The 12,799-nt window shown below is 35.3% G+C and overlaps 1 protein-coding gene across 1 annotated transcript in view; it reads right to left on the bottom strand.

The window, feature by feature from the left end:
• ZSWIM6 (zinc finger SWIM-type containing 6) overlaps positions 1 to 12,799 on the bottom strand; it is a 179,777-nt gene that overhangs the window by 48,784 nt on the left and 118,194 nt on the right. Inside the window, exons 3-4 of the mRNA XM_020289985.2 lie at positions 4,441 to 4,589; positions 999 to 1,149 (exon numbers count right to left, since the gene is read on the bottom strand). Coding sequence (XP_020145574.2) covers positions 999 to 1,149; positions 4,441 to 4,589 — 300 coding nt within the window. The remainder of the gene's footprint in view (positions 1 to 998; positions 1,150 to 4,440; positions 4,590 to 12,799) is intronic.

Here is a 12,799-nt window from a genome sequence, read left to right as displayed (position 1 = left end):
TAACAGGAAAAAAGAAACATGTCAAATTCTTTACCAACTTGCTTCATCATAACCCTAGATCACACAATGTCATCTTGTGGAACTCTCCTAACCTCCTAGCTTAAGTTTCTTTATCTATGAAGCAGTTGATCTCAAATGTCCCTTTCAATTATGATCATGTGGTATCTTCACAGAAAAAAGTTTCTCTTGGTCTGGACTAGACCTGAGATCAGTCAACATGATGTGGTCCATCATTAGCCAAGAAAAATTTCACTGAGACTAGGATCGTCTAGTAAATATAACCAGAATTTTCCTCTCCTAAAATTAATACAGGCACTGATATAATGTTTGTCAAAAATTTCATTTGTCCCTTATAGATTTCTTAATAGAAAGATAAGATAGCAAATACATCATTTATTACTTCACTAGTAATGAGCACTGGGTAACAAGATTCATCCCAACAAAAGTCCCAGTATTCTTTCAGGGAACATAACTAGTAGACTTCTCATTTTTCAACTACCTGTTATATTTATATCTTTAACTAGCAAGGATTTAGGAAGCAGTAATATTAGAGTTTGCTTTTCCATTCTGAAGACCAACAGTTCATCTAAATCTATAGCAGCCAAAAATAATATAAATAGCCAAACTACTTTTGATAATTCCAGTGTGGGGAGAAGGAGAAGGCAGATTCCAGATTTTAGCTGAATTGATTACAATATTAATCTACAAAGCAGATATTTTAGAATAATACAGCTTTTTTCTCTGAATATTTAAATGTGTATTCCTGTGCTTAACTTCCTCAAGATCAGGCAATTCACCCAGAACCCTGCCAAGGCTGTTTTCTGTTAATGCCAGCCCAAATCCTCATTCTTCCTGTTCTTCTAACCAGTGTATATTGACTACAAGTTCCATGTATGCGCAGCTCTCTCTCCAGCAATACAACAACCATGTTTAAAACATTCAACTATCATGTTTATCCATACACAACTGAATGGCAATTTGTCAGGAAACATACTTACCCAGCTCATCCCAGAGCTGCCTATATTTGTCAGTCATTGCAGTGCCTTGTTGCCTCCAAAGTGACAGGCGAGGGTCAGCCATGAACTGCTCTGTTATCAAGGTCAACATGCGAGCCCCATTGGAATCCCTCATCTTCAACATTTCCCGCACCTAATGGGGATAACAGACCTTTAGAAAAATGTTCAAAACAAAAAACCAAAAACAACCCACACAACACAAGAGACTTTTCTCTATTTCTTCCTGGGAAATGGAGGTTAAGCCTTCATACCAGCCCTCTTAGGTAAACAAAAGTATGTAGGTAAAAATCACTTAAATAGCAATTTAATCAAAGAAATTACCATTCATTATTTCAAATTATGTTTTAATATCCATATAAGGAAAAGATGTTTCTCTAACTTCTCAATTCCAAAATAATTTTTGGATGGGTCTCATATATCTGATTAAGGTGATTAAATCTCGTTTCATATGTCCAGTACAAACATTTTTCTCGAGGTCTTCTTCAAAGTATCTCTCTTATCTAAACCAAGTACACTTTGTGATTCCAGATTATGCTCCAACAAAGTAGGCATTCATGCTTTGACAAACCACTGAAGCGAAATCTGGCACTGGAAACAGGTATCTGAACCTAACTAGTTTAACAAAACAGGTTTTAGCAAGGTGCTCCTGCTTCCTTGCATAAGATGAGATGCCATAACTTTGCTAGCCTAAAGAAATACAATACCAAAACAAACACAGCAAATAGTTTGGCACCTTCCTGACTCTCTAACTGATTGTACTTATCACCACAGAACTAGAGCCTGAGCAGAGTTCACTGAGAACACTTTAGGGATCTTCTAAATAGATCTGATAATGATAGCATCTGTTCTTCAGTTTTTTAAAAAAACAGTTTTATTGAGACATAATTCATACACCATACAATTCACCAATTCAAACTGTAGAATTCAATAGTTTTTAGTATATTCACAGAGTTGTGCAAGTCCTTCAGTTTTTAAGATAAATTAGTAATTTTAGTAAGTTGTTTCTCACTGAAATTTTTTTTACATGAAGAGCAGCAATATACTTCTATTCACTCAGATGGCAAAGTTTTTGCAATGGTAAGAGGAAATGGGCAGGGCTATAAGTTCAAGAACTCTCTTCCTTTATATGAGTGATCCATGAAGCAGAATAACCACTTACCTAATAAGTTAACTTGGCCCCTCATGCTGAAACCTCAAGTTCTACCCATTATTTTTGTGCTATATTTCCCAAATAAAAGAAAGAAAGGAAATACAAGTCTCTGTGTTTCCTAAGTCTCTCTGTAGGAAACCCTAAATGAAACCATCCATTCCAAAGGTGTGTGCTACTGTGTATTCAACAAATGAGAATCCCAGCTGAACAACAGTTGTCCATGTAGGAAATTACCAGAGCAAGGTCATAAGCAGTAAAAGGGGAAGGGGGGAGGCTTTTCTCAGGAGTTTCTCTATATGAAGGACAAATAAAGGAGAAAATGGCAGATCTTTAATAAAGCAGCCCAAATGGAGGAGGTCAAGAGATCCTGTCTCAGGCCTTTCCTCTGAAGAGCAATGGTACTCCCTCACCTGCTTTAGAATTTGAGCCTTATAAAGAACTCAAAAGTACTTGTACCCTGAATCACAAAACTTGTGCTTCCAGAAGGATTATTTCAGTAATCTTACAAAGAAGTATATTCCCAATATCGAAGCACTAAAAAGTCACGAACAGGTGAAGACTAGGAGGAAGAAGAGGAGTTGCCATTTATTGGATATCATTGGGTTTTGCATTTATACTTACCATTTCATCTTCACTAAAACTATGTAATGTAGGCCAGATTATAAACTTCATTTTATGAATTATAAAACCAAGCCTCACAGAAGCAAAGTAACTTACCCAAAGGACAAAGGGAATCGCTGGGATCAGAACCCAGATCTTCTTTAACTCCAAAATTTATGCTATTTTTAAAATCAGATGTTGCTATTACTTTATATGGCAAATAGTGTGTACATAATATGCAGGGCAAAAATAACAACTTCAGACCACTTTAATACTACATCTTTCACATGGCTTCTCCTAGGCCACAGTATACTCCTTGCTGAAATGAGAATACTGAAATACTTCCTATGTATCTAAATATACCAAACCTTTTACTAGTATATCAATGAATTTGATTTAATATTTATTTAACTGATAGATTTCTAACCTATTGCTCAGCACCAGCAATGAAAATAAATGCTTTATTACTAAGCATATAACCTAGAACTCTATATTAAGTATATCTCTACCCTAACGGTAATTAATTTTCAGACTGTTGATTCTGAGGCATTACAGGAGTTTGAAGTGCTTGTGAATTACCAAAGAATTATTAAATCATGTATGAAGTAGTTTCAGAGTTAAATGTATTTTATTGTAATCTAATTATTAGAAAATTGGTAGTGTACATATGATATAAGGGATAAATCTTTATTAACAGGGTATTGACTAATCAGAATATACTATTTCCTAGTTATACTCGATAACAGAGTTTACTCCAATTCTTCTGAACTAGAAAAATCGTTTAATTATTTTTAATATTAAAGAAGCTATTTAACAAACGTATCAATTAACACAGTTATACATTCCCTTTAAACCATTTTAATACATTATCTATAATGATGGCTATATGTCTAATGAAAATAAATATATTGATTTAATATTATTTAAAAAGTATTTTATCCATTATTTAGAAATGTGTTTACGGAAGTCAAAAAGTTCTGTATAAAGCAACAGACATAGTTTCTGTTCACAAGGAATTTATGACCAAAATGATTTTAATTCTTGGGCCATCAATTTTTGGTGATGAAACTGAATGGCAGATACCAATATTTAACACTATTATCACAGCAACTTTCATAGATATGTTATTATTAGCTAATTTCATAAAAGATAAGGAAACTGACAAATAATTTGCTAAGGTTCATACATTTAGAAACATCTAGTACTTAGACTTATGCTGAGAACTGTCTGACTCTAAAACCCATGTTTCTGAAAATAACTTGAAGATACAATGACATTATTAACCTAAATATACAAAGCACATTTTAATTATATTTAAAGATATGTTATTACTTGGGAAAATTAACAAGAAAAATAAAAAACTTAAAAAGATGGCATTTTAAATAACATTAAGCATTTTATTTGTTTTTACTATTGAAAGAGCTTTTGCAAAATTGTATAAATTATCACTATTTCATTAATAGGACCTGAGAGACAAAAGTCTTGTCTAAGGTTATCTAAGCAAATAAAAGCTTGCATTACACCCTAAAAGTTTCTATTGGTCCATCAACTTAGACCCTGTTCTTTAATTTTTTTTTTTAAAAAGTCTTTATGCTATTGTAAACATGGTCATATATAGATCGTTCCTATATGTGTATATATTTGGAATATTTCTTTAAAAATAAACAGTCATACCTTTGCAAAGAGTAAATTAAGCTGCTTCCCTGATCCGTGGTACCCGCCCTGGGAAAGGAACAGTTTAACCTGTTCTTGAACCTGCTCTTCATCTAAGTGCCAGCAGTTTTCATCATCTATACTAGCACCTGCTGTTGGATCAGGAGCACCTAGAAATAGAAAGAAAAAAAATAACACATATGCTAGATAAAAACTCTGTGCTAAAAGGATTCCGAAGTAAGATTGAAAATAATTATGATTCTCTAATTTTGCCTACTTTTTAATCCAATCTCAATTTCAGTTATACATACAAATATATGACTGAAAATAAAAACAGGAATCACTCTTTTATTTCCAGGACCTTGCTAATTTGTGCTAAGCCAAATGCAGATTATTTCAGAACTGAGATGTTTCCATTTTTTTAGGATCAGAGACTCTATCTTTGGAGATGAGTTTACCGGTTCTCTAAAGAATTAAAAAGTCACAAATGTTTCATTGTAAATATGTGATGTTTATAAAGCTCTACTGTGTAGGACATGCTAGAAAAATGTCTTTCAAAGACATTAGAAAAATGTGAAACAAGTAAACTTAGCAGAATATTTCTCTTTTTATATGTTAATTCAAGAAGTTTTCACCATTATGTTCTGCTGTATAAACTACATGCTGACATAAGTCTTTAGTTGCAGAAAACCAAAGATTAAAAAGGGAAATCAAGCCTCATGGGAACAGGCAGTGCAGCTGTTGTACTAAACCAGGTTGTAGTATCACCTTGCCAAACTGCATAAATATTTTATTGCTGAAGTACACACAAAAGGTAACAGCTATATAATAAGCACTATGTGTATAGTCTACCTTAGAAATTCAAAAATTACACAGATATTTAGGCAGGTAAAAATTACATTTTATTATTCATAAAATAAAATAAAATGGTATTTTTTAAGTCTAAGATCCATAAGTAATACAAAACATTTTAAATCTAAAAACCATTCATCCCTAGTGTTTTATCTCCTTATCAACCCTTAAAAATACATTTGCAGATGGAGGTTTGTATTTTGTTTTCTTGTCTTCTAATGATAAATGCAGATGCCATTAACCAAGGAAATAATCACTAGCATCTGCTTAGAACAAGGATCTACTAGTCCCTACTATTAATAGTTCCTAGAAGGCAGGTCTATGAACATCCCTGGAACAGTGTATGTTCATTCATTCTTTCATTCATTTAGCCAGTCAGCATATTTACTGAGTGCCTGAAATGGTGCCCGCCTCTCTGCCAGACTTGGGGATAGAATGGTGTACAAAATAGACAAGAGTTCCTGGTCTCACCGAATTTACAATCTAATTCAGAGGCTTTCAAACTTTTCTGACCAAGACCCACAAAAAGAAATACATTTTATATCATGCCTAATAAACTTATGTGTCTGGGTGTTTATATGATTATAGATACCTATTTATCTGAGCAAAAGTTTGATGAAAAAAATCCTTACTATAAGTGAAGAAGTCTGATATTTTCTATTCTATTTCATTTTCTAAAAAGGGCTTGCCACAATTTTATAAACTGATTTCATAACGTATAATGGGTTGCAACCCACTATTTGAAAAACACTGTTTTTCCTGCTCTATTTCTTTAAAAAAAAAAGAAAGAAAAGAAAAACACTGTTTTAAGTGATCCAGATAAAATATCGATCTAATAATCATAGACATAAATGTCTAATAATAAGTGGTAATAATTACCCAAAGGAAGAAGACAGGATGCTGGAAGACTCTCTAGCAGAGAGCTCTGAGTTGGCCTTGGATTGCTGGGGTAAGCATACCTTGAGGAAATGGCACCAAGCCAAGATCTGCCTTAAGTAGATTAGAAGTTAATTAGAAGCTAACTAAAGGCAGGGAAAGGAGGGAACAGGCGTGCATGAGAAATGAAGAAAAGAACTTGGACAGAGGATGTAGGAAGGCAGAAAGAAACATGATGCATTAAGGAGAAAAAAAGGCAGTCCACGTGATCAAGAGTAGAGAATGAGGGGAAGCACAATAAAAGACAATCCTGGAAAAAAGCAGCAGGGCCAGACTCTGAGGGCTTTGGCTTTTGGTGAGGAGCTTAGATTTTTCCCTAAGAGTAATGAATGGGAATTCATGACAAGGTTATCCAAAGCTGAAGAATGGGCTACTCTAGATAGTAAAAAAATATAAAAGGTATTTTCTCCTGATGTGCATCAATTTCAACATTCCTACTGTAAGAATATTATGCAGCCATAAAAATGAAGGTAGAGATTTTTCTACATACTACAATGGAAAGATGTCCAGGATACATTGTTGACTAAAAAAATCTAGAGGAAAAGTACATATAATCTACCACCTTTCAGGTAAATAATTAGGTTTTAAAAAGAGCTACCTGTATCTTCTTGCATATGCATGAAATAGCTTAGAAGGACATTTAAAATGAGTACAGGCAACCTAGTTACATGGGTGAAGGAGATGCTTCCTTGAATACTTTTTATACTTTAAAAATTTTAGAACTATGTAAATATATATTTATGTATCTAAAAACATCGCTTTATCTGAAATGTGAAGGATGGGTTGGGGAACAAAAATACATAGTAATAGTATGCTATTTTGATGGTCTGCACACAAGATCCTGATGATAGCTTAAAATATGGCAGTGGGAGCAAAAATGGAGAATCAGACAGGATTTTAGGCAAAACACAAGACTTGGTGAAGAAATGAATATGTGAAGTATGGGAGATCAGAAGTGGAAAGAGACACGGGTTTCTGGATTAAACAACTAGACAGAACACTGGACAACTCACTGACACACAGACCACCAGAGAAAGACCGGGTTTGAGAATGGGAGGGCAGTGTGGTCACGAGTTAAGGTTTAGACACGGTGAATTTGAAGTACGTTTGAGATAGCAGAAAAGAGGAGAGAGGATTTCAAGCAGGGAGCTGGACAAACTATGGGAGGCAGTCCTGGTTAAGAAGAGTATCTAGGACCAGGTCCTAAGGAAGGCCAACATTTAAAGGCTGGGTAAGGGAATGAGTAAGGATGGCAGAGGGAATGAGTGGTCTCTTAGGAAGCATTAAAGACCAGCTCTTTCAGAAGTAAGGAAGAAAAAGTTGTTCGAAGCAGGGACTGGACAACTGGTAGATGTTTAACTCCATGAGAGCAAGAATTTTATTTGCCTTGCTTACCATGGCTTCCTAACTCATAGCCACTATCAGGTAATCAAGTACTGGGAGGAAGTGGGGGAAAGAGGGAGGGAAAATGGCATATATATGTTTCCTCCCCTGGGAATGGATTCTTCTCACACAGGATGATGATGATTTTTCTCCTCACAATGTCACCTGGAGGCAAGTACAGATCATGATTCCCATTCTACAGGAGGAGAAATAGGTTCCAAGTGGCTGTGACTCATCCACAGCCACACTGCTACATCCAGTCTCCTGATTTTCTTCCCTGCCAATGAACAGATCCCAGAACCTTGGAGCTAAAGTTGAGCCCAGAGGTCACCAAGACAGGGGTTGTCAACCCTAAAGCAAAGATAAATTTAAGGAAGCGTACTAGTATGTTTACAGGCATTTGTTAGCATGTTTCTCTTTTACAGGAAGCTTTAAGGACACACAATGCTGTGAAGAGTTAACTATCAGGTCTATACCTGTATCCCACAGAAATTCAGAGCTCCTAATCTGGCCCATCTCTTTAATTCTAGGGAATCTCATGAGTGCATGACACACACACACAAATACTGCTACACAAAGACAGCTATAGATTCTTCACCTGAATGTATCAAGAGACTTTCCAAACAACCAAACTACAGGATCCAGACATAGTATTTTTAAGTTCTTCCCAATATCTTCTTGGAGATCTGACACATCCATCCTTATCCTCTTCTTAAGGAAAACTCCAGAATAGCTACTAATCATTCATTTCCACTGTTCTCCTGATAAACTGAGCTAAATAAATCCAATTTCTATCCTCATGGTGGTTATTTCCCTCAATTTTTGTGATTTTTAAAGTTGTTGTCTGTTGGGTGCTGAGGGCCAAAGTCCACAAGGAGTCTTGCCCAGAACTGCTCATATGGGGGCTGACTCCTATGACATGGCTGGAGACACTCAGCTGCTTGGGTCACAGCACGTGAGACTTTAGGTTTAGGTTTGCCACAAAAATAGCTAAATATTAAATTATTTAATTAGAATGTCAGTTGGGCATCCTACTTAAAAGTAGATCTGAATATAAAGTGGAGAAAATCCCAGTCTTGTCCTATGGCCTAAATTGGCAGAGTGGTCTACATGCATATATCCTCTGAAAACTTCAGGATATACTCGGGTTTTTTATGCTAAGAGGGAGAAGTGATATAAAGAAGAATCCAGAAATCACTCTTTACTTGAATTATATAATGTATTTTTTTCCCTCAAAATCTGGTAAATTTTAAAAACACTATCATTTTTGTAAAAAAATTATGATAGATTTTGAAACTGCTGTAATGGACCATCTAATTTATATACATACAGATTTTGGTTCTTACCCAAGTGCTGTTAGAAATGTCTAATAGCAAATGGATACATAAATGAATTGTGTTTTCTCAAGTTTTTAAGAAAATTAAGTGCTATAGTTTGTGTATCTGTCCCCTCCAAAACTCATGTTGAAACTTAATCCCCAATACGGTAGTACTGAGAGGTAGGGCCATTAAGAGGTGACTGGATCATGAAGGCTCTGCCCTCATGAAAGGATTAATCCATTCATGGATTAATGTATTAATGACTTAATAGTCTAATCAGTTACCATGGGAAGGAAGTGGCATCTTGAAGAGAAAGAGAGCCCTGAGTTAAGCCTGAGGCTGTCACCAGATGCAGCCCCTCAACACTGGACTTCTCAGCCTCCATCACTGTTAAGAAATAAATTCCTTTTCTTTATAAATTAACAAGTTTCAGGTGTTCTATTATAAGTAACAATAAACAGACTAATACATTAAGGTTTTGGTTTTTATTTTTTATTTTTAGGTAAGCTAGTATTAGAATGAACTTACTCTTGAGAGTATTGGAGAAAGGAGGAAGGCACTGGAGAAGAAAATGTCTCAAAGTTTACACATTAGTTGAGAGGATGTATAGAGCTCTTAATCCTGAATTAGAAACTTAGTTCTAGGCACCATTTGGAAAAACTATGCATCCTCTAGCAAATCACTTAAGCTCCTTAGCTCACCATTTCCTCAACTCTAAAATTCTATAATGTAGAAATAAAAAATTAACAGAGGAAAAAAATAAGAAATCTGCTCATGTAATATAGAAAACTTCCTAACTTAGTATTAAGAATGCAAGCAAAGATAACTAGCAGATAAATAAAACATAAATTTACTCTATATACAACTCAACATTCTAGGAATAAGACATATACACTATACACTGCAGACCAGGAAATTAAATGTCTATAACGATAATACTCACCGAAGTGAAAATTCATGTATTTAACTTTAATGCTAAGATTTAACTATTTAAATCCTAATGTCTTGATTACATGCATTATACAGTATTGCCTAAGCCTTATATAAAATGTAAGATTTGTAAAATTTATTTCTGCTTATTAATGGCTGTCTAAAATCAAAGGCAAACCTCTCAGCATTTAGCTTTGGGAAGGCAATGCAGAAAGAAACATAATTCATGGATTTATGCATTTTCTATTAGATATTCCCCAAGTTGGGCAGGAACCAGAATCTGTATGTAAGTAAATTAAATGGTCCATTAAAATGTTTTAAAGCCTATCATGTTTTTTACCCTTATTTATATTTATAATTATAAATGCTATAATATTTACAACTATATAATTAATCTTTGTGGGCATTTTATTACAGAGGCTTAATTTTTCAAAGTTGCAAGCCTTCAGGGAAAGTGAAATTATTTCTTGAAAAAAGGCAAAAGTTTGTCCCTCATTCCCAGATATGGATGTACAAGTTTGATTTACCCTCCTACCTTGATAATATAATAGCACATGGGGAAAGTGGAGGAGAACTCATGGACATGAAGAGCCACTAAATAAGTCTCTGGCTTCCTCTGTCTACTCTTAATCTGGTTCTAATTTAGTTTTGATTTATCCCAGCATCAAAACTCTCTTACCCCAGTAGCTCTAAAAATTAAGAGCATATTAAAGTTCCTAGAACTGGGCATGCTGGCATGTGCTTATAGTCCTAGCCACTCTGGAGGCTGCAGTGGGAGGATCACTTGAGCCCAAGAATTTGAGTCCTGCCTGGGCAACATAGCAAGACCCCAGACCTTTAAAAAGAAAATTCCAGGGCCCGGCGCGGTGGCTCACACCTGTAATCCTAGCACTCTGGGAGTCCGAGGTGGGGGGGTCGTTTGAGCTTAGGAGTTCGAGACCAGCAAGAGCGAGACCCCATCTCTCTCTCAAAAAAAAAAAAAAAAAAAAAAAAAAAGGAAATTCCTGAGGCATACTGTGAAAGACACCACTTCAGACCCATTGAATCAGAATCTTTTCCTGGTATAAAAAATGGAAGGGAGAATTGGTATTTGGAGAGACCGTTAAAGCATGGTGGCCCATTCTGGATCTTAATGAAAAGTAGTCACAATCCTGAGGTATCTGACAGACAGCTCTCCAGTGTATTAAGTGAAGCATATTTAAGACATACTGAATGAGATATCTATCTCATGCCATGGATACAGCCACTTCTAAGCATTAGATAACACCAAATTACTCTGCAAATTTTAAACGAGCTATGAAGACATCTTCACAATTGGCTTATGCTATGTCTGGTAGATGGAGCTACCCACAGCTTTGGGTTCTAATGGGGTGCTTAATGCTTTCTCTTTTCTTACTCTGCTGGAAAACAAATTCAAAACAAGAAAACAGTGAAAGGCTCTAGTTGACATAGTTAACATTTTCATCTTAACCATGACCTAACTGCAGTAACACTGTTGTCCAAATAATGCTTCTAACCATTTATATTTATGTAGCAGTGCCTCTTTTTGTTAAAATTAAATTGTCGAATTCAGTCTATTTAGGCATAATGCAGGCAGCAGATGTCTACACTGCAGAGGTGATTAATTCAGCCTCTTTCGGGGGACTTACAGAAGAATGCCATCTCCTACAATTTTAGTGTTTGCTGTTAAAGCTGGGAAACATTAACTTGGTGGCTTACAAAGGCATTGGTTCACCTGTCTTACAAGCTGTAAGCAAAATCCTGACATCAACTATTGGCACTGAGAGGGAAAAGGAAAGACAGCAAACTTTAGTAATTCAGACTTAAAAAAAAAAGTCTTTCTTTAGAGCAAAAAGAATTGGAAGCCTGCTGAAAAATAATGTGCACTGAATAAACACACACTTTAGAAATGCTTTGAATTTTAACCTTAACTAATTTCTCATTTCAAAGTAGTGACTAACTAATGCCTTCATTTCAATTTATAATCTTGTTATAGCTGAAACAGCCAGATCCTTCATCACCTTCTGTCCTCTATGGCCAGTCCATGTCATTCTACTGCCATGATACAGTATAGTGTCCTCTCAGAGAGCTGTTAGAAAACAACCTGTTTTCCTTATGGTGTGGGCTAATGACAGAGGAAGCCCTGGCATACCCCAGGTTCTGCACCCCCAACAAACCACCTTCCTTTCAGCTAAATGCCAAGGAAGTAAATAAGCAACGCTGTCATCGGCATATAACTCAGGGAACTCAAATAGACCTGTCAGGGTTTATGGCCCCTCCTCTATTACTTTCCTCTCTTCTGACTTTATTACTCATCTCTTACTATCATTTAATTTACTTGAAGAGTTCAATAGTATACTTATTCATGTACAGAAATAATGATGTATTTTATATGGATAAAAAGCAACAAAGTATTTGTATATTCTTCAATGCTTATTAAAAAGTGCAGAGTATAAACACAGAGTGCATAACAGGTAAGTCACTTTCCATCACTAATCTAATAAATGTATTAATGATTACTTGTTATACAAATATAAATATTAAATGCAAAGTTCTCAGAAAATCTTGTTTTTCCATAATTCAACTTTTTAGATTTATTAAAAGATAATTACCATGTTTGTAGGCTTTAAGAACAGTTTGCTATTATTTTTAAAGACTTTAAAAACTGTCATTTTCCTCATCTATTCACCATTGCCCTTGAAGACTCACAGCAACTGCCACATCACAATGATGGTGGTAATAGCAAGTTGTATTTACTACTTTAACCATACTGATCTTCAGAAATAGGCACTTTTTATTGTCCACATTTTACAATTAAGGAAACTGAGGCCTGAGGAGATTCAATTACTTGCCTGGGGTAACAAAGCTAGGAAGCAAAGGGCCAGTGTTCTAACGAGCTGTCAAATTTCAAAGCTGGAACTCTTAAATACCCTGAAGAGTCCCACACTGGGAGGTATGAG

This window comes from Microcebus murinus, chromosome 11 (assembly GCF_040939455.1).
Source record: "Microcebus murinus isolate Inina chromosome 11, M.murinus_Inina_mat1.0, whole genome shotgun sequence".
In the NCBI taxonomy this organism is placed as follows: domain Eukaryota; kingdom Metazoa; phylum Chordata; class Mammalia; order Primates; family Cheirogaleidae; genus Microcebus; species Microcebus murinus.
This window is presented reverse-complemented; position numbering and strand designations above follow the sequence as displayed.